Source organism: Cryptomeria japonica, chromosome 6 (assembly GCF_030272615.1).
Source record: "Cryptomeria japonica chromosome 6, Sugi_1.0, whole genome shotgun sequence".
Classification (NCBI taxonomy): domain Eukaryota; kingdom Viridiplantae; phylum Streptophyta; class Pinopsida; order Cupressales; family Cupressaceae; genus Cryptomeria; species Cryptomeria japonica.
In genome coordinates this window covers 1,587,557-1,614,582 of record NC_081410.1, presented here as the reverse complement: position 1 = coordinate 1,614,582, position 27,026 = coordinate 1,587,557, and the positions used below count along the sequence as shown (strand labels likewise).

The window sequence follows — 27,026 nt, the reverse complement described above, 5'->3', positions numbered from 1 at the left end:
TTTAATTGATCAAAATTACTTTTCCAACATTATAAATCTGAATAAAACTAAAAAACTCAATTGAAAGAAAATTAAACAATCTAATACAACAAAACTTATCATTAATAAAGTAGCTTTAAAAAATCTGAAATCAAACAAATTTATAATATCAATGATGTTGAATATATAAAACTTCTTCCACTACACATCTTAATAATATTAAAAAAAATGAAATCACTTATATATAAATTAACCATGCCAGAAGAATGAAAACAGTCGCATTAAGATGAAATGAATATTCATCTTACATTGGACATTCCACCGTCAATCTATTAATTTGTTTTTTTAATTTAAATTTAATCATTTTAATAAAATTTTGTACATTGTAAAATAAAATGATTAATTTTAGATTAAATTGATGTAAATAGGAAGTGGGTAGAATTAAATGGAATGTATTATACTAAAATATTTTTAATTATCATTAAAATAATATTTTATTTTATTTTGTAAAAAACAATTATAGGCAAAAGCGTTTGAATTATCTTCTTGATAGATAAAGAAATCAGCTGATTATTTTAGAGGCAAGCTTCCACTACAAGCAAATGCATATTATCATTCAATAACGTAAGTTTCTGCCAATCATTACACAACCTATTTGAAGCTATTAATGAGTTCAAATCATATTATACTAAAAGAAAGCTTACAAAACTCACCCTGATAATTACACTAAAAATAGTACTTATATCATACTAAAGTTGTGTATACTCAATCAAACCAAACATAATTGGCAGCAGTTGCCAAGCTGATAATTAGATCACTTCCTACATAGAACCTCTAGGAGACGAACCACAGTGATACAAATCTGAGGAGTGATCTTTTGGAGAAGTTAGACGCATGACTCTGGGTGATAAATTTACTTGCTGTAATGCCTGGAATCGAAGTTCTGGGGGAAGATCTGCAATACATCCTATTCGAGGACCAGTTCCAGTTGACCACTTACGAGATAACCGTTTTCCAAGCTGAAATGACTTTGATGATTTTTGAGAACTAAGCTTTTCAAGTAATTTTTTACGAGGGATTTCTGTAAGTTGATTTTCAATTTCCTTGCTTGAAAGGCTTCTTTTATAATAAACATTATCTTGACTCTTTTGCAGATCTGGACATTTTTCCATTTCTTCCTTACCCTCAGCAACTAGGCTCACTGTATGATCTTGGAGTCTCTTGTTTTTATTGCTTTTGGATGTTGCACTTACATCCACCCAATTATGGAGTATTAAACTAACATCAGTGTGCGAACCATTACTGACTGCATGTGTACCTTCAGAATTTTCTTCCCCATTTTCGCACGACGACTGCTCTTTCCTACATACTTCTGAGTTTGCTGCATGCCCATTTCTGGAAAAACTTTCCAGTTCAGTTGATTGTTCCTCGTAACTTGTCATCTGAAAAATGGTTACCACTTCAGCTTCAGAACAATTGTAAAAGACAATGACTTGCCATTAAATAACACGGTTAAAATGCCGGGCAAAAGGAACTATTATTTCATACACCAAGTTACAGATATTCAACTCTATAAGATTGAAGATAGTGGAACGGGAAAAAAAAATGGCTGTTTTCTCCAGGATCTAATTAACATATTACCTTCTACAAATAATATAAACTGATAAAATAGCAATCATATTACACAGCTGTATGATATTCCATGCTAGTGAGTATTGTATCAATATTCCTGCCTTCATGCTGTGATAGAATTCAAAAAATTATTTCTTAACTGTTAATGTTTTAGCTGTTGGAAAGTAGTGCATAAAATCTTACAGCAGACAAATGCTGATAGACTAAGTGCTAAGTGTTAAAGTTGTTAGTTCGAGTGGTCTACTGAGGACAGTTATGTATGGAAAAGAACAAGGGCAGTACTGAAAACACATGCTAAAAATTTAATTTATTCTGCTGAATCCGCTTTTGAGAAACAGAATTTCCCGTCACCGAATTACTTCATTACAAACTGAAAAAGGGCATTTAATATAATTAACACTCCATGAAAAGTTTAAAAGATGGGCGACATTCTAAACAGAAGAATAAATAGTTTTCAGTGCTTCCCCTGTTCTGTTCCATACATAATTCTCTGACAAGTTTTGAAACACCTAACTTTTAAAACAATGTAAAAGCAAAGTGCACCGAGATGTCTTAAGACAAGTAAAATGAACAGAGGCTTCTTTGACTGAAGGGAAGTTCAAGAAGCACATCCTGGACTCAAGCAAGTTAATTATTCATCGGAAGTTTCTAGAATTATCTGCATATGAAAAAAATTATTGTCCTATGTTTTAAATCCAAATTCTGGATATCTTCAGGGATATTAGCACTCTGCAAACAAAATAATCTGAAAAATGGAATTTAACCATTATATACATTTTGGATATATACGGGAATATTAGCACTCTGCATACAAGGTAAACTGAAAAATGGAATTTTATTATTATATGCATTCTCGATTATCTTCAGAGATATTAGCATTCTGCAAAATAGATAACCTGAAAAATAGCATTTTATTATTATATGCACTCTTTGTCCTACGAATGTCTGTGATGCAGGGGCATAACCGTTTCATTCCAGTCTTATTTTGGGATTCAACCTTTATTTTGGGCAGCAAACGGTAGAGTCTTTATTCCCTAGTTTTCACCTGTTTTGAAAGGCAGCTGCTGGTGGAATACACGTCAGAAAATTAATGTTCCTTTATTCATTTCTGATTTTTTTGATGGATGTGAAGAATTAACAGCTGGAAAGCGTTTTATTTTTGTAGTGGGTCGATCTATTTTCTTTTACGAAAGGAGAAGGCATGCAGGTGCCAACTACATACAAATCCCAATGAAGTCTAAAACATTGATCAACTTTTTTGCATCACAGAGGCTCATGAACATTCTCCTCCAAGGGAAGAATATTTGGTACCTTGGTTGGATTGTTCCCTTCATACATGATGTGATGGGGCACCGTATATGTTAAGAAGGGAAGGTGATACTTGGAGAAATAATGATCTATATAAAGTTATTAGGGTGTTGAGGACTGTAGAGCTTAGGTGAACATGTAACTAGGAAGTAATCAGTGTACAGAGACACATACCTGGGAATAGCTAGACGTCCCCAACTTGAGGATGTCTTTGGAACATGGAGACAGAAATGTGATATGCCATTCCCATCCCAATTTATTTTATAAAAAATTGTGACATCCCCCAATTTAGAGAGCATTCCTAAAGGTGTCCTCTTTGCAAACTGTTATTTGGGGATGATCTGTCACCCCAAATGGTCCTCTGGCATCCTGGGGGCATCAGACCATCTCCTGCCTGTCAAAAAACAATAAGTACCAACAAAGTCTTGAAACTAAAGTAAATAACCTAGAGCCTTTATGAGGGGTCTGCAAGGCCCCCTATCCTAGAAATTTGCACTGTAAGACCCAAATATCTTAGCCACGTGCATTTTATGGTTTCATCATTTGCACTCTATAATTTTACAGAGGAAAACTGAAACGAGAGGTAAAAAGAAAGAAAGAAGATGAATCAAGAAGAATATATGTGAATGACTCAATCCATCTATTCTTGCCATAGTCACCAGGAGAAGGGGGTACTTGGAGATGCCAGAAACTGGTACCCTGTACCAGTACGGCTATTTTTTATAAATAGAAGACTAGGATACTTGAAGATGCCATTTTTAAAAAAATAATTTAATAATTTTCAGAAAATATCATGATAGAGAACTTTGAAAACAAAAACAGTAAATCAATCATACAAGAACAGTAAATAGTAAAGGCAGTTTATCTTTATACCATTACAATGACAGGAAATCAATCATACAAATGTTTATGCCCCTCTCAAAAAGTCTACACTGTCAGTAGATCCGATTACTATAACTTTGCATGGATTTTTGTATCATCCAAAAATATCAGCATGAAACATTATGTAGGCTTATTTTATTTATTTGCCTTCCTTTTTGTATCTTTTAACACATTTTGCCCAAAGTTTTTTGGTGAGAGACATCAATTTCTGGTCAGGAGACTTAGGAGACAGCTCAAGACGGCAGCTAAAAGAACCATGTGCGTTGGGACGATACCAAAGACGTGTCTCCAACTCCGAGACACATCTCAGGTGGTGGGAGACGTATCTCCTAGTTACCATGATTTTTTCCTATGTTACATGGGCACACGTCCCCACCCGTCAAACACTCATCTCCATCCCCTTGGGCATTCGAGGACGGCGGGACATTAGAGGACGTCCCCTTGACATCCCTCACCCCCCCTCCCAAACTGCAAAAACCAAGAAACATCTCGAAGCGCATCCCAAAATTTTAGGACAATGAGAAATTTTAAGGGGACACCTAACCATCCCCAAGGTGGCCGGTAATGTCTCAGATGCCCCTCAATCATCCAAGGGATGGTCAAGTGCCCCCTACAGTAAAGACATAATATTTCAACATTTAGATAAAAAAAGGACTTGAGGCCAACAGTTATTCGATTGAAAAGGTGTGTGGGTCTCACAAACCCTCCCATGCCCCTTATTTGCCCTAATGCGCAAAAAGAAAAGATACATTATGTTTTAAGTTTTATTGACCATGTTACTACTAGAGACTACACCATTCACTGGAGAAAATATTTGATATCAATATCATGGTTTAATTTTTAGACTTACAAGGGCAAGGTTTGACGAGTGGGGATGCCTCTCCATATGACACTCAAGTTGCAAACTTTACATTGTTTACAATGAATAACAAAATAAGCCTAGCTCCCTAAGTTAAAGCTTGAAACAATCAAGAAATTTTAAAGGCTATATGCAGCAATGACTTGAAAGATTTTATCACTATTTACAAACAAGTTAAAAACTTACAAATGAAAGATTCAAAGAAGCTTTAGAAGACATCAGTTGATTCAGCTGCAACCATTGCATCAAGGTCTGCTATTTTACCCATCTTTTAGCTTGTTACAGAGGAATTGTTATTAGTTTATAATGTTTTGGTTTCAATTTGTTGAGATAAATAAAACACCACAAAATGAATACTAGCAGCAAAGATGACAATGTGAAGAAATTGAAGTAAACAGAATAAACCATTCTTCTCATTCTGAAAATCCAAACACAGATTCTATTGAAACTCCATAAGACCACTTTACATGCCCTTCACTCTCTTCAAAAATTTGAGAAAGGCCCTTTCAACCTTAAAAAGACCCTTGCTTCAATTTGCCACCAATTTAACCATTAAAAAGGGTAAAAATACAAAGTGCAGAAAGCATTGGTTATGTCACATTTACAACTCTGATTATCTTGGGACTAAGTTACCAGGTTCGTTCAGAAGGCCTGACACATCTGGATCAGGTTTGTGCAGGTGCGGGTCCGCGCCAGGGTACACACGAGTGTGGCCTAGGTGCACCCCAAGGGCCCTGTGTTCACTGTGTGTTAGTGAATGGGGACCCACAGCGAACCCAGGGCCCCTGGGACACACCCAGATGACAATGTGAAGAAATTGAAGTAAACAGAATAAACCATTCTTCTCATTCTGAAAATCCAAACATAGATTCTATTGAAACTCCATAAGACCATTTTACATGCCCTTCACTCTCTACAAAAATTTGAGAAAGGCCCTTTCAACCCTAAAAAGACCCTTGCTTCAATTTGCCACCAATTTAACCATTAAAAAGGGTAAAAATAGTGCGGAAAGCATTGGTTATGTCACATTTACAACTCTGATTATCTTGGGACTAAGTTACCAGGTTCGTGCAGAAGGCCTGCCATATCTGGATCAGGTTTGTGCAGGTGCAGGTCCGCGCCAGGGTACACACGAGTGTGGCCTAGGTGCACCCCAAGGGCCCTGGGTTCACTGTGCATTGGTGAATGCGGACCCACAGCAAACCCAGGGCCCCTGGGACACACCCAGATGAACCAAGGTGCGAACTCAGGCTGAGCCACCAGAGTCACTTAAAAAGTGACTTAAAAATTAAAAAATACTTCTTTTACTTTTTCTTTACAATAAAACCCTAATCTGCCCCCTATAACATCATTTCAACCTAAATTTGCTCATTTCATTCTCTCTTTTTTTTTCATTGTGGCATTTTGAAGGGCGGGTGATTATTTTTGAAGGAGATAGTTCCTGGAGTGTTTGAGGAAGGAGGAGAGCTTGCACAAAGGAGATTCAATCATCTAAGGTAAGCATTTAAGCCTTGGTCTTTTAATGAATTTTTTCAAGTTTTTTTTTCTAAATTTTTTTTAAAAAAGAGAAACAAGTTCTAATATTTCTTATGATGTTTTTCATACTTTCATTAGCTTTTACATTGTGTAATCTTGCATTTATTTTTATTTTTTTCTAATTTCAAAATGTGTAATTTCTTATAATAACAAAAAAATGGCAACCAGTTCCAATTCAATGGGTGGGGGTTACAAGACTCAACCAAAAATTTAAAATTAATAGAGGATATCCTTTATGGAATTATACTACAATGCTTCAACAACTTCCAGGAGGTGGGGGATATGAATGGAATTGTAATTTCTGTAAAACCAATTATAGGTGCTTGCATTATTGAGTGAGACGTCACTTTTGTGGCCCTGTTTGGAAAGGGATTATTATGTGTGAAGAGCCAAATCAGCAGGGGTTGTCTGCCACACAAATGGCAGGATTCATTAGAGAACAAGAAGAAGTTGATCAAGCTCTACAAAGAGAAAAACTAAGAGCTAATCCATCTGCAAGCAAAAAACCAACTGACTTTACCCAAAGATATCCACTACCAATAAAGTCCTCCCAACATCCTTTCTTGGAGATGCCCTCTATGCAAGATAAGTAGAAAATCTCAATCTTTCCCGCAAAAGAGGCCCATTGGACATGGCATTTAAAATGGAAGCAAGAGATATTGCAGAGCGAAAAATTGCATGTTGCATCTATGCCAACGGTCTTCCTTTCAACTTGGTGAAACCACCATATTGGTGGGAGATGGTGGCGGCAATCAATAGTGCTCCTTCTACTTTCACAAGTCCAGGGTATGAAAAGGTGTGCACCACCTTATTGCCAAGAGAGAAGAATTTTGTAAAGACATCACTCAAACCGATTAGAGATTCTTGGGTTGAATCGGGTGTTTCAATTGTTTCTGATGGATGGAAAGATTGCAAAAACCATCCATTAATAAATGTTATTGCAGTGTCCCCCAAAGGGGCAATGTTTTTGAGGGCAATTGATTGTGAGGGGCAACTCAAAGATGCAGAGTTCATTTCCAAAATCTTCTTTGATTCCATAGAGATGGTGGGTCATGAAAATGTTGTCCAAGTCATTACAGACAATGCAAAGGTTTGCAAGGCTGCAAATGCTTTGGTTGAGCAAAGATATGAGCACATTTTTTGGACACCATGCACCGTACACTCCCTTAACTTGGTCATGCAAGCAATTGGCACTCAAATGGAGTCGGCGAAGGAATATACCAAGAGGGTGATAAGATCCAAATGTTTGTGACAAACCACCATATGTCACAAGCCACTTCCAAGAGTTTCTCGAATTCGGAATCCTTGAGGGTAAATTTAATTTATCTATGTAATTTTATTTATACCATGTTTAATATGTATATTGTTGGCATTATGTTGTCATTGATATCAACCGGTATGGAATAGTCACCGGTGAGTAAGTAGTGGTGACCAGTATGGGTGAAGTAAATAGTGATGTCAACCGGTATGAAGGATGGAGTGTGCAAGTAGACAGAAAAGGTATGTTACCGGTACACATGAAGTGTCGCACCTACCGGTAAAGCGGGACCACCGGCAAGCAAGCAAAGAAGCAAAGAAGAACGGAGGGATGTGATCACCGGTAGACAAAGAGAAGTATAATGCAATCGGTAAATGGATTCAGTGGATGGACCAACATGTTTGATGGAAGGCCAAGTGGATCCACCAACATAGAAGAGGTCAGCAGGTATGAAGGTCCACCGGTGAAGTTAGGTTATACCGGTAAGGTGAGTTGAACCAATAGTATGTCTCGGTCGGTTAAGGATGTCAAACCAACTTTGCAATCTGAGCATAGGTGGATGTCGACAAGGATGACAGGTGGACACCAGTTGGCGAGCACGCAGAGGTTGGTGAAGTATTCATCGACATGGTAGTTTGACGAGAAGGTCAGCATTAATGAAGAACCTGCAAATCATGGAACGATGGCAGGATGTTGCGGCTCGAGGAAGACAGAGAGGCAAGATCATTGATCTGAATCTGCAAGACAATCTGATCCTTGTGGTTGCTGGTCGAAGGAAACAACTGAAGCATTAATGGTGATGTACAAAGAAAGGTCGAAAAGCATGTTGCAGACATCTAAAAATAGAAAACGTGCATTGGAAGGCAAGGATATGGCGATGTTGATTGACATAATGTTGATCATCATTTCAGAAAAGCAGATCCGATCAGATTCGATACGGATTGAGTTGGTAGAGGAAAACCCTAGCACGCCACCGTTTGAATGTTGCTTTTGGTGGGAACCCTCACATATAAATATGTGAAATCGAGACTAAAGATGTTGATGTTGGATGCGAGTTGAGAGTAAGAAGAGAGCTTGAGCAAGAAGAGAGACTATCTGCCTGAGAGTTCTTTCACAGAGAGTTAGAGTGTGGAGTTAGCAGGCTGAACAGGTGAGAGGTTCTAACTGGCAAAGACAAAGTAACAGGTAAATTGTTATAATCTTAACAGTCAAGCGTACCGGTAGAGATTGAATGGTTAGGAAGGCATCCAAGTGTGATACTGTGTAGGGTGAGATTTTGAGAAAGAGAAGAGAGGCAGAGAGTAATCAGTAAGAGATCAGAGAGAGCAATCTGATAACCGGCAGTAGAAGGACTAGTGAAATAGAGGAAGGTGATAACCGACAGACATTAGTTGATCGGGTGTTGCAGAACTCATTTGCAACTAGGTTCTATCATTGCATTAAAATTGTATTTCATTGTATTACACTGAGTTGGTGCTTGGTGCAGGGGTTGGTGCTCCTTGGGTTGGTGCCCTAAATCATTTGTAACCTGTTGTTTCTTTGTGAGGTTGGATTGGAGCAATAGACTCCAGCAGCATTTCTCACCGAGGTTTTTCCCATATAGGGTTTTCCCCGTACATCTGGTGTTGTGGGTTATTTTGTGTGTTTGCCTCTTTTGATATCCTCTCATATCTTACCGGTTTGATTGCTTAGTGTTTAGGTTGTTAACCGATACTCAAAGCTTGATTTAAAGAGAAAAGATTTTTAGGAACCACTGATTCACCCCCCCCTCTCAGTGGTACATTGTGTTCAACATATATAATATTTTTTAATATGTTATTGACATATTTTTTACATGAACCTAAGTTGTTGAGACCCGATTTGCATCACATACAATAGTGATGAGATGACTTTTGAAGGTAAAACAGGCATTGATTGTTGTGGTTATTAGTAACCAATGGGGTGTTTGGAAGCAATCAAATTGAGAAAGGGCCCAAAAGGTTAAGTCATTGATCCTGGATGACAATTTGTGGGATCGTGTAGAATGTCTTGAATTTTATCGAGCCTATCATGAGTATGATCAGGTTTGCCGATACAGATACAACATGTTTAGGGGAATTTTATGATGGCATAGACACCATGATAGCAAAAATCAAAGTCATAATAGCAAAACAAAGAGAATGACCTTGAAGAAATATTTTTCAAGAGGGTGGAAAAAATCATTCTTCATCATTGGAACAAGATGACCACACCACTGCACCTCCTTGCACACGCATTATCTCCCAGGTACTATAGCAATGATGTACTTTCTTTGCCAAGGAGAACTCCCCATATAGAGATTTTGAAGTTGCTATTAGGTACAAACGGGCATTCGCTAGACTCTTAACAGATCCTGAACTGGTGGAAAGTGTTAGGAGAAAGTTTGGCTTGTTTATATTAGGAAGAAATCATAGTCCTTGTGATATTAATGACCAATCCAAAATGGATGCTACTACATGGTGGTACCTCCATGGTCAAGATTATATGTTCCTCCAACCTCTTACAATCAAGATTCTATCACAACTAAGCTTTTTTTACTTTTTACTTTTAACATTTGTATTGTAGATTTTAGCACTTAACATCCTTTAATTTATTTTGCATTTTTTATTTTTAAGTTTTGTTGGTTTTCTCTCCAATTTCAACAGGGTGCAAGTTCTTCTGCTACTAAACAGAATTGGAGTACATACTCTCCTTTATCTACTCAGTAAAGCATAACTGGTTGGATTCAAAAAGAGCAGAAGACTTGGTTTATATTCATTCCAATTTGAGTCTTCTAACACATAGGGAACAACAATACAAGGATTGGTCAATGAAGCATTGGGATGTAACCCCTGAGTGTACCAACTTGGATGCAACTAATGATGATCTGGCTAGAGCCACTATGGATGATGATGATGATATACCTACACCTGATGCACCTAGCAAGAGTGGCACTGCTTTGGGTTCAAATGATTTTGAATTTGAACTTGAAGCAAATGACGATGATCTTGATCTAGATCCTTTTGAAGATTGATGAAGATAGAAGACAATTGTTATTTTTAATTGTCAATTTTGTAATTGTAATGATTTTCATTTGAATCGTTCACCTAGACATATATGATACATTGATATAGATATATTATATAGCATATGACATAGTATTAATGTTGAAAATCTGAACTATCAATTAGCATTTGGCATTGATCAATGATGAAGTGGCATACTATTAAATATATTTAGTTTTATAATTTTGCATATTTCTTTAAACTTTTTGCATATATATATATATATATATATATATATATATATATATATATATATATATACTAACAAACCCAAACCATGAACCCAAAGGGCAAAAAATATTTTGCCCAAACCCACAAACCAGGTTTGCGTACCCAAACCCAAACCAATAACTTAGTCTTGGGAGCTATAGTAAGGTTACACAACATTTATGGTTGAGAGTGCAAATAGGGTTAGAGTTTGTGTAGATATAACATTAAAACAAGAAAATGAAATGACTAGGTTGGTTGGAGAGTGAGGAAAAAATTACTTGTACTGCTAGGAAACATTCATCCCAAACATTGCAATCTATTGATCAATATGACTATCCCAATTCATCAGTACAAGAAAGTTGTGATAGAGGGAAGAGTAAGGCCACTTCTATTGCAAGTGAAAAAAGTATAGTGGTAGGATTAATGAATTCTCAAAAATGTGGGCAACTGATTGATTCAATGGCCAGTTTTTTTTTATGCACATGCTATCTCATTTTATTTTGCAAGGTCTCCTTATTTCAAAGGTATGTTGAGAGATGCAATGGTAGTTTTACACTCTTATGTTCCCCTTGGAGAACATACACAAGTACCTCCCACCTCAACAAACAATATTCAAAGATGAACATATTGATGGATATGAAACAAACATGGATGATGATTGATCGTTCCATTGTCATGGATGGCTGGCCTAATATTCAACATTGGTCACTCATTAATGTTATAGTTACATGTCATGCTAGTTCATACTTTCTTAAAGCTATTGATTGTTTTGGAAATCACAAGGATGCTGATTACCAATTTGCTCTTTTGAAGGAGACCAAAGAGGAGGTTGGGTTTTCTAATATTGTACAAGTTGTGACAGATTTAGCTCGTGTTTGTAAGTTAGTTGGTTTGATGGTTGAGAGTACTTACAAACATATGTTTTGGACTCCATGCTATGTACACGCTTTGCATAATGCTTTGAAAAACACTGACATAATAGATTGGGTGAAGATAGCAGTGGTCGAAACTAGAGACATACAAATGTTTGTATGTAACCATTAAGCTTCACTTGCACTGTTTCCATCCTATTCAAAGAAAGAATTCCTCAAACCAATTGAGACTATATGCTAGCTATTTTATTTTGTTGGAGAGGATGTTGGAGGTGCAGGATTCTCTACAATCCATGCTGGTTTGTGGAGAGTGGAAAAAGTGGGCTCAATCAAAGATACAAAAAAAGGAAAGTGGTGAGAGAAAGGGTACTTAATGATGCTTGGTGGTTTAATATGTTTGAGTTTCTACTTTGTTTTACTTTTTATTTTCAAATTTTAATTTACATTATTAATAGTGTTAATGTCATAATTTTTAAATGTTGCTTGCAAATATGTTTGCTCTATCATATTACTTAATGTGGAGGTTATCAAGTATGTAGATACAAACTCTCCTAGCCTTGCAGAGATTTATGAGACTTTTTATAACATGTTTTATCAAATGAAGCAAGCAATTCATAACAAAGACCCTAGATTACAATTTTATACGGATCAGATCAAGCCTATTGTCACAAAGAGGTAAAACACAATGAACACCCCTCTCCATATGGTTGCCTATGCTCTTAAACCCAAATGGAAGCTCAATCTATATCATTTTAAGCTTTTCCTTTGAAATAAAGTATTCATGTACAGCTAGTTAAACTTGTCTGAACCATAATAAGGGAAGTAAGAGAGAGTTTGTATTTTTCATGTTAAAAAGCTCTATTTTGTAATTCCGAGACTTAGTCTTTGTGTGAAGATCATTGTGATTATGTCTAAACTGGGTCTTTAGTATGATAAAACCTAGCACCCTCAGCTAAATAAGGACTTAGGTTTGATTCCTATGGTAGGATTACACCTATGTCCACCTTGTAATTTAGTTTCCAAAGTTTACCAATGGTCAGTTGGACCCAAGGGTAAGTTGCAAGTACACAACTCTTTCATTCCTTATACCAAGTACGGGTGGTGGACATTGATTGCACTCCTACATGCTTATTATGAACCCTTGACCAAGATGGTGCTACAGTCACCATGCATCTATCAGTTCACAAGAGTCAAATACACCACTAGCCAAAGTGTCATGCAAGTTAGGGGGTGTTGTGACGATTTCACACATCACCCCATTGCAATGTGGAACCCCTACTTTAGGTCCTCTTGGTCTTAGGTTATGTTTCTCTGGGTCTTTTCACAGCAGTCTCTATGGTCTCCCCAGTTTGCAAGTGTTTTGGGTGAATTTGATCAAGTCTGCAAGTCCTTTGAGCAAATTTGACTAAGTCTGGAACTCGTTTGGTCCATTTTAGGGTTTCGCCCTTTAAACTTAGATTTGAGGCCCTTTCCTTAGGGTTTTGGAAAAACTGGACATTGCATTGGAATCAAGACCCTTTAAGGAATTTTTTAGGGATTTCACTACCTCCTGAATTGTCTTTATTTCATTGAAAATCAAACTTACTATTTTTAGCAATTTTTATTTTTAGTGAGTGTCGTTTTGTCCTGTTTTGCCCTAATTTTGACATTTTGAAATACTTACCATTCTTAGTAAGTCTATTTTTGGCAGGATCTTCACAGGCAAGGGTCCCAACACTGAAGACTACGCACTCCTGAATACTTGTCTAAATCCAAAAAGTTTGAAAAAGCAGGCTTTTTGAGCCAAAAATGGTTGTGTGGAAATCATTCCAAAAGTGGAAAGGCGTTGAAAATCCTCCTAAGGCAAGAAAATCACTTCAATTCCAAATATGGCATCCCAATCCGACAATTGCTCAAAAATGGTTGTGTCGGGAGAGTAAATCATGAGAATCCTTCTGACATGAACATGTTCCAAAACAAGAGTTTGCACCAAAATGCCTTCATGGAGGAGAAGTTTGAAAGTTGAGAAATCCTCCACACCCAAAATTCCTACACCACCCCAAATCAGCGCCCAATTAGGTGATGAGCACTAAACTGAGGGTCAAGAGGAATTTTCCTCCTCGACCAGAATTCCTACATCATGTGATTTCCACGCCCAATCAAAGGGTAGAGCACTAGACAAGGGGGTGATGGAATTTTGTCCAAAGCATAGAATTCCTCCACAGGGTCATTCTAGCGCCCAAGATTGAAGGTTGAATTCCAAGGCATGGAAATTTGATGTCAAGGAATTTCCCTTCCAAAGAAAATTCCTCCACGGGGTCATTCCAAAGCCCAAGAATGAAGATTGAATTCCAAGGCATGGAAATTTAAAATCAAGGAACTTTCCTTCCAAAGAAAATTCCTCCACAGGGTTATTCCAACAACCAAGATTGAAGGTTGAAATCCAAGGCATGGAAATTTGAAGTCAAGGATAAGAATGAGAAAGGAAGATCCCCTCGGGAAAAAAATCCCGAGGCGGTGACAGAATTGGTCAAGGGAGAGAATTTTCTCTCTCCTGAATTCCAAAGCTCAAAATGGAAAAAATTCCTAAAAAATAGGAAACGTAATGAATTGTTCAAAAAACTCTTCCCAAGGAGAAAATTACACCCAAGATGAAGAAATTCCAGAAAAGTGAAAAAATTGACTAAGTGTTGGAAATTTCTTCCTTCAGGACAAAATTCCAGGAAAGTGAAAAATTGATAAAATGTTGGAAATTCTTTTCCTTCAAGACAAAATTCCAAGGAAGCGAAAAATTGACTAAGTGTTGGAATTTCCTTCCTCCAGGACAGAATTCTTGGAAAATGTGAGATTTGGCTTAAGGATTGAAGAAATTCCTTCCTCAAGGAAGAAATATGCCCAAGGTGAAGAATTTCAAGGCACAAGGAAAATTGGCCAAGAAAGAAGATTTTCTCTCTCCAGAGCTTAGAACAAGACAAAATTCCTTAAGCATGGAAAATGGTCAATGGTCAAGAAAATCTTCATTCACCCTTCAGGACGAACTATGCACAGAAATTTCCCTTAACAACAAAATTCTCTCTTCAAGAATTTTCTCTCTCCAAGAATTCTAGATGTATAGGATCCCTGCAGAAGCGGATAAATTTGTTAAAATTCTTCGAAGGCAGGAAAATCTTCCAAAATGTCTTTTGTGGGCCCAAAATGGAAATATTCTCATAAAGGATGAGTTGGCGACATGTAAAGAGAATATTTTGTATTAACGAAGCACAACCCAAAAAATTATAGAAGTTCCTATGACGATGGGGTCCACTTGCATGTCGAGAATCTATTGAATACATGGCAGCATGATGGCACATTTACTGTTGGTGAGAGTTTGACCAAGTGACGGCTGAGTCAACGCATGGCGACGGGGTGGAGCATCTTTTGCATGTAACTATCATATTTTGTAAAGCACAACTGCAAGAACTCATTGGGAAAGGATTAATACGGCCAAGTGTGTCACCATGGGGAACCCCTGTGATATTTGTAAAGAAAGAGGATGGGACATTGCGCCTATGTATAAATTATCAAATGCTCAATAAGCTCACCATCAAGAATAAGTACCCCGTACCTAGAATTGACGATTTATTTGATCAAATGAGAGTGGCCACAGCATTCTCCAAGATTCATTTATGGTCAGGCTATCATCAGTTGTGGCTTAAGGAGGAAGATATTCATAAGATGACATTCAAAACAAGATACAGACACTATGAGTTCACAATATTACCCTTCCGACTCACCAATGCACCAGTAGCGTTCATGAATTTAATGAACAATGTGTTTAAAGATCGTTTAGGCAAATTTGTGTTAGTATTTCTTGACGACATTCTGATTTACTCAAGGGTTGAGGAAGAACATTTTCAGCACTTAACGAGTAGTCGTTCAACGTTTGCGTGAGCATAAACTATTTGGAAATCTATCCAAATGCACCTTTTTCCAAAAAGAGGTACAGGACTTGGGACACTTTTTTTTTGCAAAAGGAATAGCAGTGTACCAAGCAAAAATAAAGCTATAGTGGAATGGCCAGTACCAAGAAACATACAAGTAAGGAGCTTCGTGGGTTTAGCCAAGTATTACACAAAGTTTGTGATGATTTTTTGCAGAATAGCATCCAATCACCACCTCCAGCGAAACAGAAAGAGATTTGAGTGGACAGAAAAGTGTCAGAAGGCGTTTGAATATATAAAGGAGAAACTAATCATTGCACCCATTGAAATATGTAGCAGCACACCATTCTCACAAGAGACCACACGTTGGCAGCTCAAACCCCATTGAAATACTTTTTGATGTGCAAGGTCGAGAAGCAGATGATGCAACATTGCACACTTCTTTTATGCAAATGGAATGCCCTTTAATGTTGCCCGCTCACCTTTCTTTGACGAGATGGTCCAAGTTATCAATAATTGACTAGCTGGGTATAAGCCACCTGGATCTGTAAAGCTTCACACTACTCTAATTGATAAAGAAAAAATTCGATTAGAGCAACAAACTGCACCAATGAAAAGAGTGTAGGCTACAAAAGGATGCAGTATTGTTTTGGATGGGTAGACAAACACTAGAAATCGTCTGCTACTTAAAGTCATGGTAACATGCAACAAAGGGGCCTTGATTTTTAAAAGCAATAGATTTTTCAAGGAAAGAAAAAAAATGCAGAATTTCTTCATAACCAGCTATGTGAAGACATTAAAGAGGTGGGGGAATCACATGTAGTCCAAGTTGTTACCGATGCTACCCCGATATCTAAAGCAGCAGGTATAAAGGTGCAAAAAAAGTACAAGCATATATTTTAGATGCCATGTTGTGTACATTCATTAAACAATGCACCCAAAGATATTGGCAAGTTCCAATGGATTTCAGATCTCATAGAAAAGGCCAGGAAAAAAACATATGTCCGTATGTTCTCATCACCACACACAAGCCATTTATCAAAAATTTGCCATCGCATCTTGACAGGCATGGCTGTTCCTAAAACACATCCAATAATTTTGTTATACAAGAATCAAGGATTGTTGAAATTTGTTAGAAATCAAGTTTTTTCATGAACGCACTCTACACGTTTAAGTGCCACTACATTTGCAAAGATGTCCAATAGAATATTCAGCTCCAATATCGTTCCACTTGATCAACACACTAACATCTTTACCAAATCTCGTGTTGTAGCAAACTTCAAAAAATTTCAAACTTCCTTGAATTGTCCTCTTAAGAAAATGATGTACTAAGGGAGCAGCAGTGGAGTAGTAAGGGAGCAACAGTGGAGCTGTTGGAATATTGAAATACATATAAAATAATGATACATTATTATAATATTACATCATTGTATAAATATGTTAATAATAATACACATCATTATTATATTACAAAGGAGAGAAAGACTCCTTAAATAAGAGATTACAAGATATATTTCCATAACGAAAACAATCAACAACTAAGAAAATCAAACAACACGAAGAAACAAAGATAGTTTCTAAACACAATCCTAATAACTAAATTGACCATTATCAACTGAATATGGCAATATTATTTTAATACCTTCCCTTAATGGTCAATCTACTAACTACACCAAGTTTGTTCAAAAATTTTACAAATTTGTCTAAACTCAACTTGGTAAGAATGTCTACAATCTGATCCTCATTTGGAACATACTACAACATCACTAATCCATCTTCAACAAGTTGTCATAAGAATTGACAATGAAGCTCTACATGTTTTGTTCGCTCGGGGAAGGCTGGATTTTTGGCAAGCTTTAGCACCCCTTGGTTGTCACAAAACAAGGGTGAAAGAACTACTTGAGACATTTTCATGTCAAAAAGCATTCTTTGAAGCCATATTGCCTCACACGCTGCTTTAATAGTTCCCCGATGCTCTGCTTCTACCTATTGATGTGCTTTTTATGACACAATGCAACACAAAATAAAATACTAAGGATTCTATCCTCTCTTGAACAAAGACCTCTCGAATGCTAAGCTATGTGATCAAACAAGATGATTCCAAGGTTCCTGCTGCGTACAAGCAACTTTATGTGGGATAGACTCGGTGTATAATGTGATTTTGCTGGAATCACAAGGGGACTTATGTTTTGCTTGAGCTCTGCTGGAACGTGCAAACTAACTTAACTGCTTGGGAAATAAAAGGCAAAAGAGATAAGGGTTTAAAAAGCCTATACTAATCCTAAAAAATATAAGAAATGATTGTTGATTAGGTGCAACCAAACCAAGCTTTGCTTTGCCATGCAATAACAACTACACAAAGAAGTTGCAATCTCCTCAAAATGATTTTCATATCACCCATGCACACCAACATTATTGAACAATGAGCATACAATGATTGAAGTTAAGCTTTTAATCAAGTTCACTTTGACCACGCACTACAATTTGCAATCAACAAACTCCAAGTGGTATGAACATAGGTTTACCATTCATCAACAATAAGATCGTCCATCCATCAAATCAACATCAAAACTAATAAGTAGAGACCATGCAAAATGTTGAATCAACATATGAAATTCACCATATCTTCAATGAAAATAATATGTTTCTTGCAACAAAGTCTTGGCGACAATCTCCTTTTCTCCTACTCTACTGCCACTTTTAACTATCTGGCTATTATATATTCAAACGAGAGAGTTGAGTCTTATATAGAGAGCTCATTACAATTCAAAGGCTCAGATTGATTCTCAAATCAACGGCCAAGATCCAACAATAAAACCCTGATTAGGGTTTGCTACAACAAACTCCTTGACCAATGAAATAATTACATCATTTAGGACACATGTCCAACTTGAACTCTAACAAATGAGAAAGTGGGTTAGGTATGATAAACAATATTCAATGAAGTGCCATGCATCACTTGCTCCACCTTTGGATGGGTAAAGTTCGGTGTATTTGGGCACGATCTGATTGGTTGGTGATGAATAGGATGGCACCTTAGCCCACCTTGCAGATCATCACAAAGTATGTAGTTGAGCAATATCTCTTGATACTCAACATCATCCAGTTGCTCAATGGGATGAAGATGGGGCATATTCCCAGATTGCATCATCTCAAAGTGATCAAGTTGTTAGGCTTGATTAACTCTTTTGAAACTATTCGACTTAGTCACATTTGCATTTTCATCTCCATACTTGGGAATTTTTCTTCTTCATGATGCATTTGCATCCTCATGTTAAAGAATTCATTGCCTTGAACTCGATTATCTTCTTTGTCACTCTTGGAGTGTGAATCTTGTCCTTCCTTGCATTGTTAAACTTGAAGTCCTCATGATGTTGAGTCTTGATGCATCATTCTTCATCTTCTTGAACTCCTTGATGTAAATTCATATATTGAACATATGATCTTGGATTTCTGAAAGAAATTCAAGATGTTGTAATGGTATCCTTCCTCGTGTACATCCTTGCACATGCTTTGTTAAAATCTTCCTCCCTTGCTGGCTCTAGTCTCTTGCTTAATGCAATCCCTTGTTATGGTTGAGTCTTTCATTTGATTCACCTCCTTGGATCACTTAAAACTCTAACTCAAATTGTGAAACCCTTTCTTGCTACCTCCTTGAATGACATTGAAAGTCCTTCGACAAGCTGACCTTGCAATCAATCCTCATTTCCACACTTTTGCCTTCTCTTGTTCCTTGTGAAGTTCTTCTTCACTCCTATTGCAATTATACCTGAAAGACAAAGAAGATATCATGAAAGTGGATTAAAAATGAAATGCAAGATTACAATAAAATGTAAGCTTAAACCCTTGCATCACAAAATAGACTCGCTAATCACTGGAAATAATGATTTTCACTAGGAAAATGATGCCTCCCATTCTGCACATATAAGACTTACGGTCTGATGTTCCTTTGACAAGCTTCTGATTTTGATCAGATTCACCCTGAATTTGTACTAAATCTTCCTTGACAACACCGCCCCTAAATTTGATTCTTAATTCTCCCTTTATGCTTGATGAATTTTACCTTTAGATTCACCCTTCAATGCTGTAAAAAATCTGATTATATTTTCAATTCTGCCTGACTGAGAATCTGGAAATGTTTCTTGTTACTAATTTGCTTAGTGAATTTTGAATTTGTTTTTAAATGAATAGCGCTTTCCTTTGCTTTATATGCCTTGCTACACAAGTCACACCCCTTCATCTTCGTTTTCAAGCTAACTTTGTCTTGAAAATGTTTTTGCTTTGCATTAAAAATTCGCCTTCCTCATTGTCAAGTCGGCATCCTCATCTCCATGCGATTTTTCATTCAAATAATGATACAATATCAAGCGCTTAAGTTTAAATTGCAAATGAAGGAGTGAAAATCGACTTAGAGAAAGGGTGGAAAATCCCTACAAGGAAGGTTTGCTCTTTCATATTCAATCTTTTAATCACCTTCAATCACCCAACATGAGGAGTGGAAAATCGATGCCTAGAAGGAAGGAGTGGAAATTTAACATGCACAAGGAAGATTTGCTCTTTAAAAATTCATCAAATATTGTGGTGGAAATTCGCACCCTAGAAGGAAGGGTGGAAAAACACAAGGCACAAGGAAGATTTGATCCTTAAAAAACTTCACTTAATGTTTAATCTAGGAGGAAGAGTGGAAATTCGACCTCCACTAGGAAGATTTGATTTTCATTGCCTTAGAATTTCACTTCCTCCTTTTTCATCATTCAACTTAGCAAGGATGGAAATTTGCCATGAAGAAGGAAGGAGTGGAAAATCGATGTGTAGAAGGAAGATTTAATTTCCTTGTTTTTTGACCTTCTTTGTTCCATTTTTTATTTGCATTGCTCATCATTTGCTTAAAGAGTGGAAAATCAACCCTTAGAAGGAAGAGTGGAAATTTGCAAGGTAGAAGGAAGATTTGATTTTCCTTCAAATTTTGCCTTAAAAATTTCCTCCTAAAGTGGAAAATCGATCTCCACAAGGAAGATTTCCAACTTCTCTTTCATTTAGCTCTCAATTTCCAGGAGGGGAAAATCGATAGATAGAAGCAAGTTTCCAAATTTCTTTGTCTTCAAACAAACTCCATTGCTTAACACTTAGTTTCATCAACTCTTCAAAGGGTGGAAAAACAATCCCTAGAAGGAAATTTCAATTTTCGCTCACCTTGACCTCTTTCCTAACAACCTCGTAACATGACAACATTTGACAGTCGTGACATTTTTACAATTTTGCGAGACGACAACTTTCATGCTCAACCTACACACTTCTTCCTCACTAGCAAAGGTTAACGACTAGGGATTGCTACCAAGCTAAAACCAAAACACCTAACTAAAGTACCTAATCTAAGTGAAAAGTGGGGGTACCCATTTGCAACGAGGTGATGTGTGAAAATGTCACAACACTACCCACGGGACAAATATGTTGCTTACTTTTTTTACAATTTTTTCAAACAAAATTGTGGATTCTTAGTGCCTAGGGTTTCTCCCAAATTTAGTCTTGGTTGTTTTCATTTTTTTGTAGAATTTTGACGATTTCTTCACAAAATCGTGGGTGTTATATTGTTTGGGATTTTCAAATAAAATTCTCCTACAAAATTGTCAAAGATGCAGTTTGCCTTGTTTTCCATCACTTCAGATAGCAGGAGGGATAACTTCATTGCCCAACATCATGTTGGAAGGCAGCCAGAGGTTAAACAGCACGAATTATAATACTTGGAAATGATAATTAATATATTACAAAGGAGTAGAAGACTCCTTAAATAGGAGATTACAAGAGATCTTTCCATAACGAAAACAATTGAAAACTAAAAAAAGCAAAGAAGATGAAGAAACCAAATATAGTCCCAACAACTAAATTGACCATTATAAATGAAATATAGCAATCTTATTCTAATGACACAATCTAGAGGAATGGATCATCTATACTCAACAAAAATGGCGCACTCATTATTGAGGTAATTACCTCCTTATGAAGAGGTTTCCAAGATTAGGACAGCATAATTCCCTCATAGGATGAATTACAAGAAGAAAAAAAACGCATTTCCCTCACAAAAGGCTACAAGTTTGAACATTAATGGAGGAATGAATGAAAGATTTTAAATAATGTCCATGAGGCCAAAGCACCCTATGGGACCCAAGACAGCACACAACCTCCCAATACCAAAGCCCTATAAAGTTTGTAATCTCTTCTTGAGATCAAACCTTCTGCAGTGAATTTTTATCAAAAGGTTTGCAATTTTGCCCACCCTTGCCTCCTCAAACAAGGTTCTTAAATTATAAATTTTCAAGGTGTCTTCATAGCTTGTGCAGATGTCGATGTAGGCTAAGCACTCCGGCTAGTGGATGGGGCAATAGTTTTGATTGGCCGGCTGAAGGAAAGTGAGGAGTCTCTTCTCCATTCATTAGGAATAATACTTTATTGTTGAGAAACGGGAGTTCAAGAAAGTAAGATTGTCCCCTACCTACTTAATGAACGAGGGACCATTTATCCGAAAGGAAGCTAAACAAATGCGCCCCGGTAGAACAAATGCTATAGTGAGTTAGGACAGCCAACCGCTAGAGGGACAGTCTTCTTTGGAGCGCTCTGCCTTGATTTCGGATTCTTTGTATTGATTCCCCAGCCTTCTTTAGGATGGATGGGAGAACAAATGGATGTGAGGGGCGCTTCACCGGGCTCTCCTCACAGAAAGCACTATTGCCCCCCAACCACCACTGAACTCCTCTCCGATAACCAAATGCCATTCTATCTCCACCATTCCTTTACTGCAAAAGTGACAAATTCTCTTTTCCCATTCCTCTTTAGGTATCATTCATCTGTCAATTTCACATCTAAGATGATGTCAACTAGTCCTTAGTTGGGCTATCAATATTTTTTCTTTCCATTTCATATTCACTACTATGTAGGCTTTTTCCTCATGGTCCCACATGGGATCAAATTCTTTGATATATTAAGCTTTTTCCATCCTGTTCTTTTTGTCCATATGGTGTTCCTAAGCTTTTCTCTCACAGACTTTTTTTATTTCCTCATTAGTATTTAAATATTCGTGCATATTAACATCCCACTTCTTCACCCATTTGTCATTTTGCTTCATCCATTTGTTCTTTCTTCTAGTTAGTTCATCTCCACAATTAACTTAAGCCAGCAATGGTTGTCCATATTTTGAATCTTCTTTAGCTAACTTAATAATCGAACCATCACCAATGTCTCCAAGGGGAAAGTACCTGTTTCAACCTATAAAATCTCATAAGGAACAGCAGTCTTAATTTTGAGACTGCTTATGATTAGGTGCTTCTCGATTCTTTCCACCTGCCTCCATTTATGATCTAAAAAGTCAAAACATCTATTTATAGTAAAAGTAAGCCCGCAAAAAAATATGTACCTCAGATGCAAGAAAGACAAAGCAAGCTTACGACAAGTTTGCCTTTATTTTAATCCAACCAAACATCTGTGTTCTAGTTTCTGTAACAAAAAAGGGGCAGTAAAGAATACATGCATAAAAGTTAAAACTCAAATATATATACCAAAAAACTGAATGAAATTTAATTGCTGTCAACATTTTTGTCATACTTCAATTTATAACTACTACTTAATAAGCCACATTTCTAGCCCACTAAAATTTGGGTAAGTAAATAATTTATTTGCATAAAAAGGGTCTACCAAAGAGGACAAGGTCTTGAAAGTCCCAACTCGCGATCTTCCAATCACAGAAAAGGTAAAATGAATTAAAATAAGGCTTGCATGGGAGAAGCAACCAAAAATGCATAAGAATAAAAGAAAAGCTTGTTAAAAGCATAGGACCAATAAATATAATGCCAGTTAAATTGCACCTATGCCATATTGATAGAACATAAAGCATCAAGATAAAAATAGGATTTCTTTGATCGTAACACAAACCTCCACACTAGTCATATGAACACCGTTTTCAACAAGGAAACTAGTGAACTTGTCTAAATTTTCTTCAGTTGGTTGGTAATGCCCACTGTAAGGTGATATAGACTGCATCGCAAAAAAGTTAATGTAAATTCACTGCTATGTCCAAAGCATATGGAGCCACCAACATGATCAAAAGCAATTAAGATTAAAAGAAACAAATAACAGAGGCAACTTGAATGAAATTAAATGTATGTCTGATATTAACACTATGAAACCTCTGGATATATTATTGGAAATTTGGAGCAATTGAAGTGAGTAGAGTTGAAGAGTGTGATTCCTATAAAATTTAGAGATGCGAACACTACATAGCACATGGTTTTTGGCACAGTAGGTTTCAAGAAGAATAGAACCTATAATTATAAATAACCATAAATGATCAGCTGGACAAATAAAAGCAATTTGTACAATACTGCATCAATATAGAATTCCTACGAAAAGTCTGTGCAAGAATTATCACTGAGAAAACCCAGATGATGTGTGCGTCAGAAGACAAAAACTAATTGGCAAAATGTGTGCTGATAGACAAGCTAAAATTTAGCATATGCAATAAGCTTCCATTCCTGAAATTAATGGTAATTGCTTGTATCATTCACAAAAGAATCAAATGCACATATAGCAATTACAAGCACAATGTTTCCATAATGAAACAATCGTCAAAATTAGAAACAATCTAATTAACTAATATTACACCTAATTGACAATTAAATACAGGAATAATACTTATTCTAACAATTCCAAAGGCCAAAACAAACCTTTAAGTATACTGACTGTCAAGCTCAGCATAAGAAAAGGAGAAACATTTTTAAAATCATCCCAAGCCAAGCTTTGGTTCATTTTGTACAATCTTATTACTGTGTATGTGGTCACCTTGAACCCAAAGTACAAGGGAAGAAAACTATTTTTATAAGAAAATTAACAGAATATGATAGGATTGCATAGAAATTAATCTTGATGCGTTGTTCTTTGCTAAGCTATAGTCCAATGTTCAGATCTACTCACACGATACTTTATTCTAATGCTTCTTGCAAGGATGAAGTTAAGTATCAATTGTACTCTGTAGAAACTATGGAGTTCTCTCTAGATAGAATGTATTTAGCCCCTATATTTTATGCCATTGCTGCTGATGTACTGGGTTATTTGTTTAAAGTTCTAGAAAATAGAATCCTATTAAGAGAAACAATTTACCATATCGCTTGGAGATTGTATTGCCCATTGTATTGATGATTAGTCTCTCGCTGATAAATAGAATTAAATTGTTCACAAAAAAAGATCAGCTAAGACTAGTATTTTGGATAGGTTGTGAGCACTGTCTGACAGAGTAAAATAAAAAGCAAATCTTTGAGAATCCTATCAGAAGATTCATAGTGCACATTATGTTGATGATACTCTCCCTGCTAAAATTGAGTCAAATTATTCAAAAAGAAAGATTAGCTAAGACTAGAATTTTATATGCGTTCTGAGTACAGTGTGACAGATTAAAAAAAAAAATTGATGACATCTTTTACAGGAATTTCTCTTTAAGTGCTATGCCAAAATGGCTACACAAAATTTTAAACTACATCAAAAATCTCCTGGCAGTAAAACAATGCCATGCAAAATAGTCGGGAAGAACTCGGGTGGTGTCAGTCGGTATCAATCATATGACCACTATGAGCCCAAGGCTAGGCACTTAAGGGGTAACGTGTCCTAATGACTCTCCCTAATTCAGCATTTTCAGAGAGATTTTGATTCATAACGGGTACATTTATTCCATTACTTAATTCACCAGCAAAGATCTCAGAATTTTTTGATTCACAACTACTAGAAGTTTCTGTACAGGATAATAAAAACAGCGTTTATATGTACTAGATTGAGCTGTTCAAAGTGCTGAAATCTATAAGTAATTGACAAGAAAGAAAAAGACACAGGACACATCAGATAAGAGAGCATACACAAAGAAATTGGTCTCGGGAAAAACCAAGGTGAGTTAAAAAAAGATTCCAAGCAAAGAAGGGTATAAACCTCTTCACACTGACATCTCCAAATATTTACAAAAGACTTGCCTTGAGAGCTTGTAATGACTCCTAGCTAAAATATTCATATAGAATACTCCAATTCGGAATAATACAATGAAAATCTGTTATTTTTAGATCAGACTGATAGCAATGAACAGAAAACAACACAATGCATACACAGAACACAAGAGCACCCTGGGAAAACCTCCCTCTTGGAGGTCAAAACCCAGCAACAAATCTTAATCTTTATTACACAAACAGAATGTAACATTACAATTTTGCTTCAGCAGCAGATAACTCAGAACAGCAGAATGTTGACATGAAAATAGGCCACAAACAATAGCATTAACTTATCTGCAAGATCTCAGAGGTCTGTTCGCTGTCATGCACAGATTATGCAAGTCAATTCGCTGACCAACGATGCTGCTCTCAAGGATGCTGCTCTGAGACTTGCAGCTCATGAATAATGGATCGCTGCCTCTAGAGAGATGAATCACAGAAGAACTTCGCTGATTATATCCTTCATGAATCATCCTTGCATGGTGATTCTTTGATCCACAATCCCTCCTTAACTTACTGGACTGCACTTTCATTGGCTGTAACTTGCTTTTGGAAACCTTGATTTCATTGGATTCCTTTTTCACAATGGCTCAAAGTCTTTGACGTTTATAAATACACTTTGGTAGGGATGACTTAATCACACTTGAACTGGTGGTCACAATCTTATCTTTGGCTGAGATCAGGCAAGGACTACTTCTCTGCTAATCTCCCTTGGCTTCTGCAACTACAGATACACCTAACGACTTCAATGTTTCACTCACAGCTACACACAGCCAAACAGCTCTGATACCAAATGTAGAAAATAGAGGGAGCAGAAATAGAAACAAAATTATCTTGATCAGACTAAAAGATTATAACTGAACTTCACAGTTCTTTATAGCTCCATACAGCTCTGCAGAGCTGGACTCCAAAGAGTGAGTAGTATATGCAAACTCATTACAATATATAGAAGATTGAACAACTATGGATGGGCTCCTGCTAAATCATAAATTTGTTGAAAAGATGAGCTTTACAGAAAAGGATAAGGTTCATAAATGCCTTCACAGAGGATAAGGTTAAGAAAGGATAAGCTTTACAGAAAGGATAAGGTTCATAAATGTGCCCCACTTGGGTGTGAAAGCAGTTTTCAATCTATCTCCGTGCTCAACCATCACTTGATTGTATCCCTTGATTGTATTCCAAATAACCATCTAGAAAGGCATCATCTGTGATCCTTTCACAATTTGTAGTACTTTGTCTAATGATTGCAAAGGGTAAATTGTCTTTCTTTCATGCCTTGTTGAGATTTTGAAAACCTACACATAGCCTTATTTCACCATTCTTCTTTCTAACTGGAACTAGATTGGTGTTACTGGAAAGATGATCCTTGCAGAGAGCAGCTTCTTCACTTCTTGATAAATGAGTGGTTCCAATAGTGGATTGACCGGCCTCTGACATTGTCGAAAGGGTTTGCTTCTAGGCTTGAGAGGAATTGTATGTGTGATGATGGAGGTATCATATGTTTTCAAATCTT

General features: G+C 36.7%; 1 protein-coding gene across 2 annotated transcripts in view; it reads right to left on the bottom strand.

Moving 5' to 3' along the window:
* Positions 1–559: 559 nt before the first annotated feature.
* LOC131077543 (IQ domain-containing protein IQM3) overlaps positions 560–27,026 on the bottom strand; it is a 49,712-nt gene continuing 23,245 nt past the window's right edge. The window contains exons 8-9 of one of the 2 annotated variants that reach the window (XM_058015056.2): positions 23,421–23,522; positions 560–1,421 (exon numbers count right to left, since the gene is read on the bottom strand). In XM_058015056.2, the coding sequence (XP_057871039.1) occupies positions 801–1,421; positions 23,421–23,522 (723 nt within the window). In that variant the 3' untranslated portion in view covers positions 560–800. The remainder of the gene's footprint in view (positions 1,422–23,420; positions 23,523–27,026) is intronic. The other variant, XM_058015057.2, reaches the window with a different exon arrangement.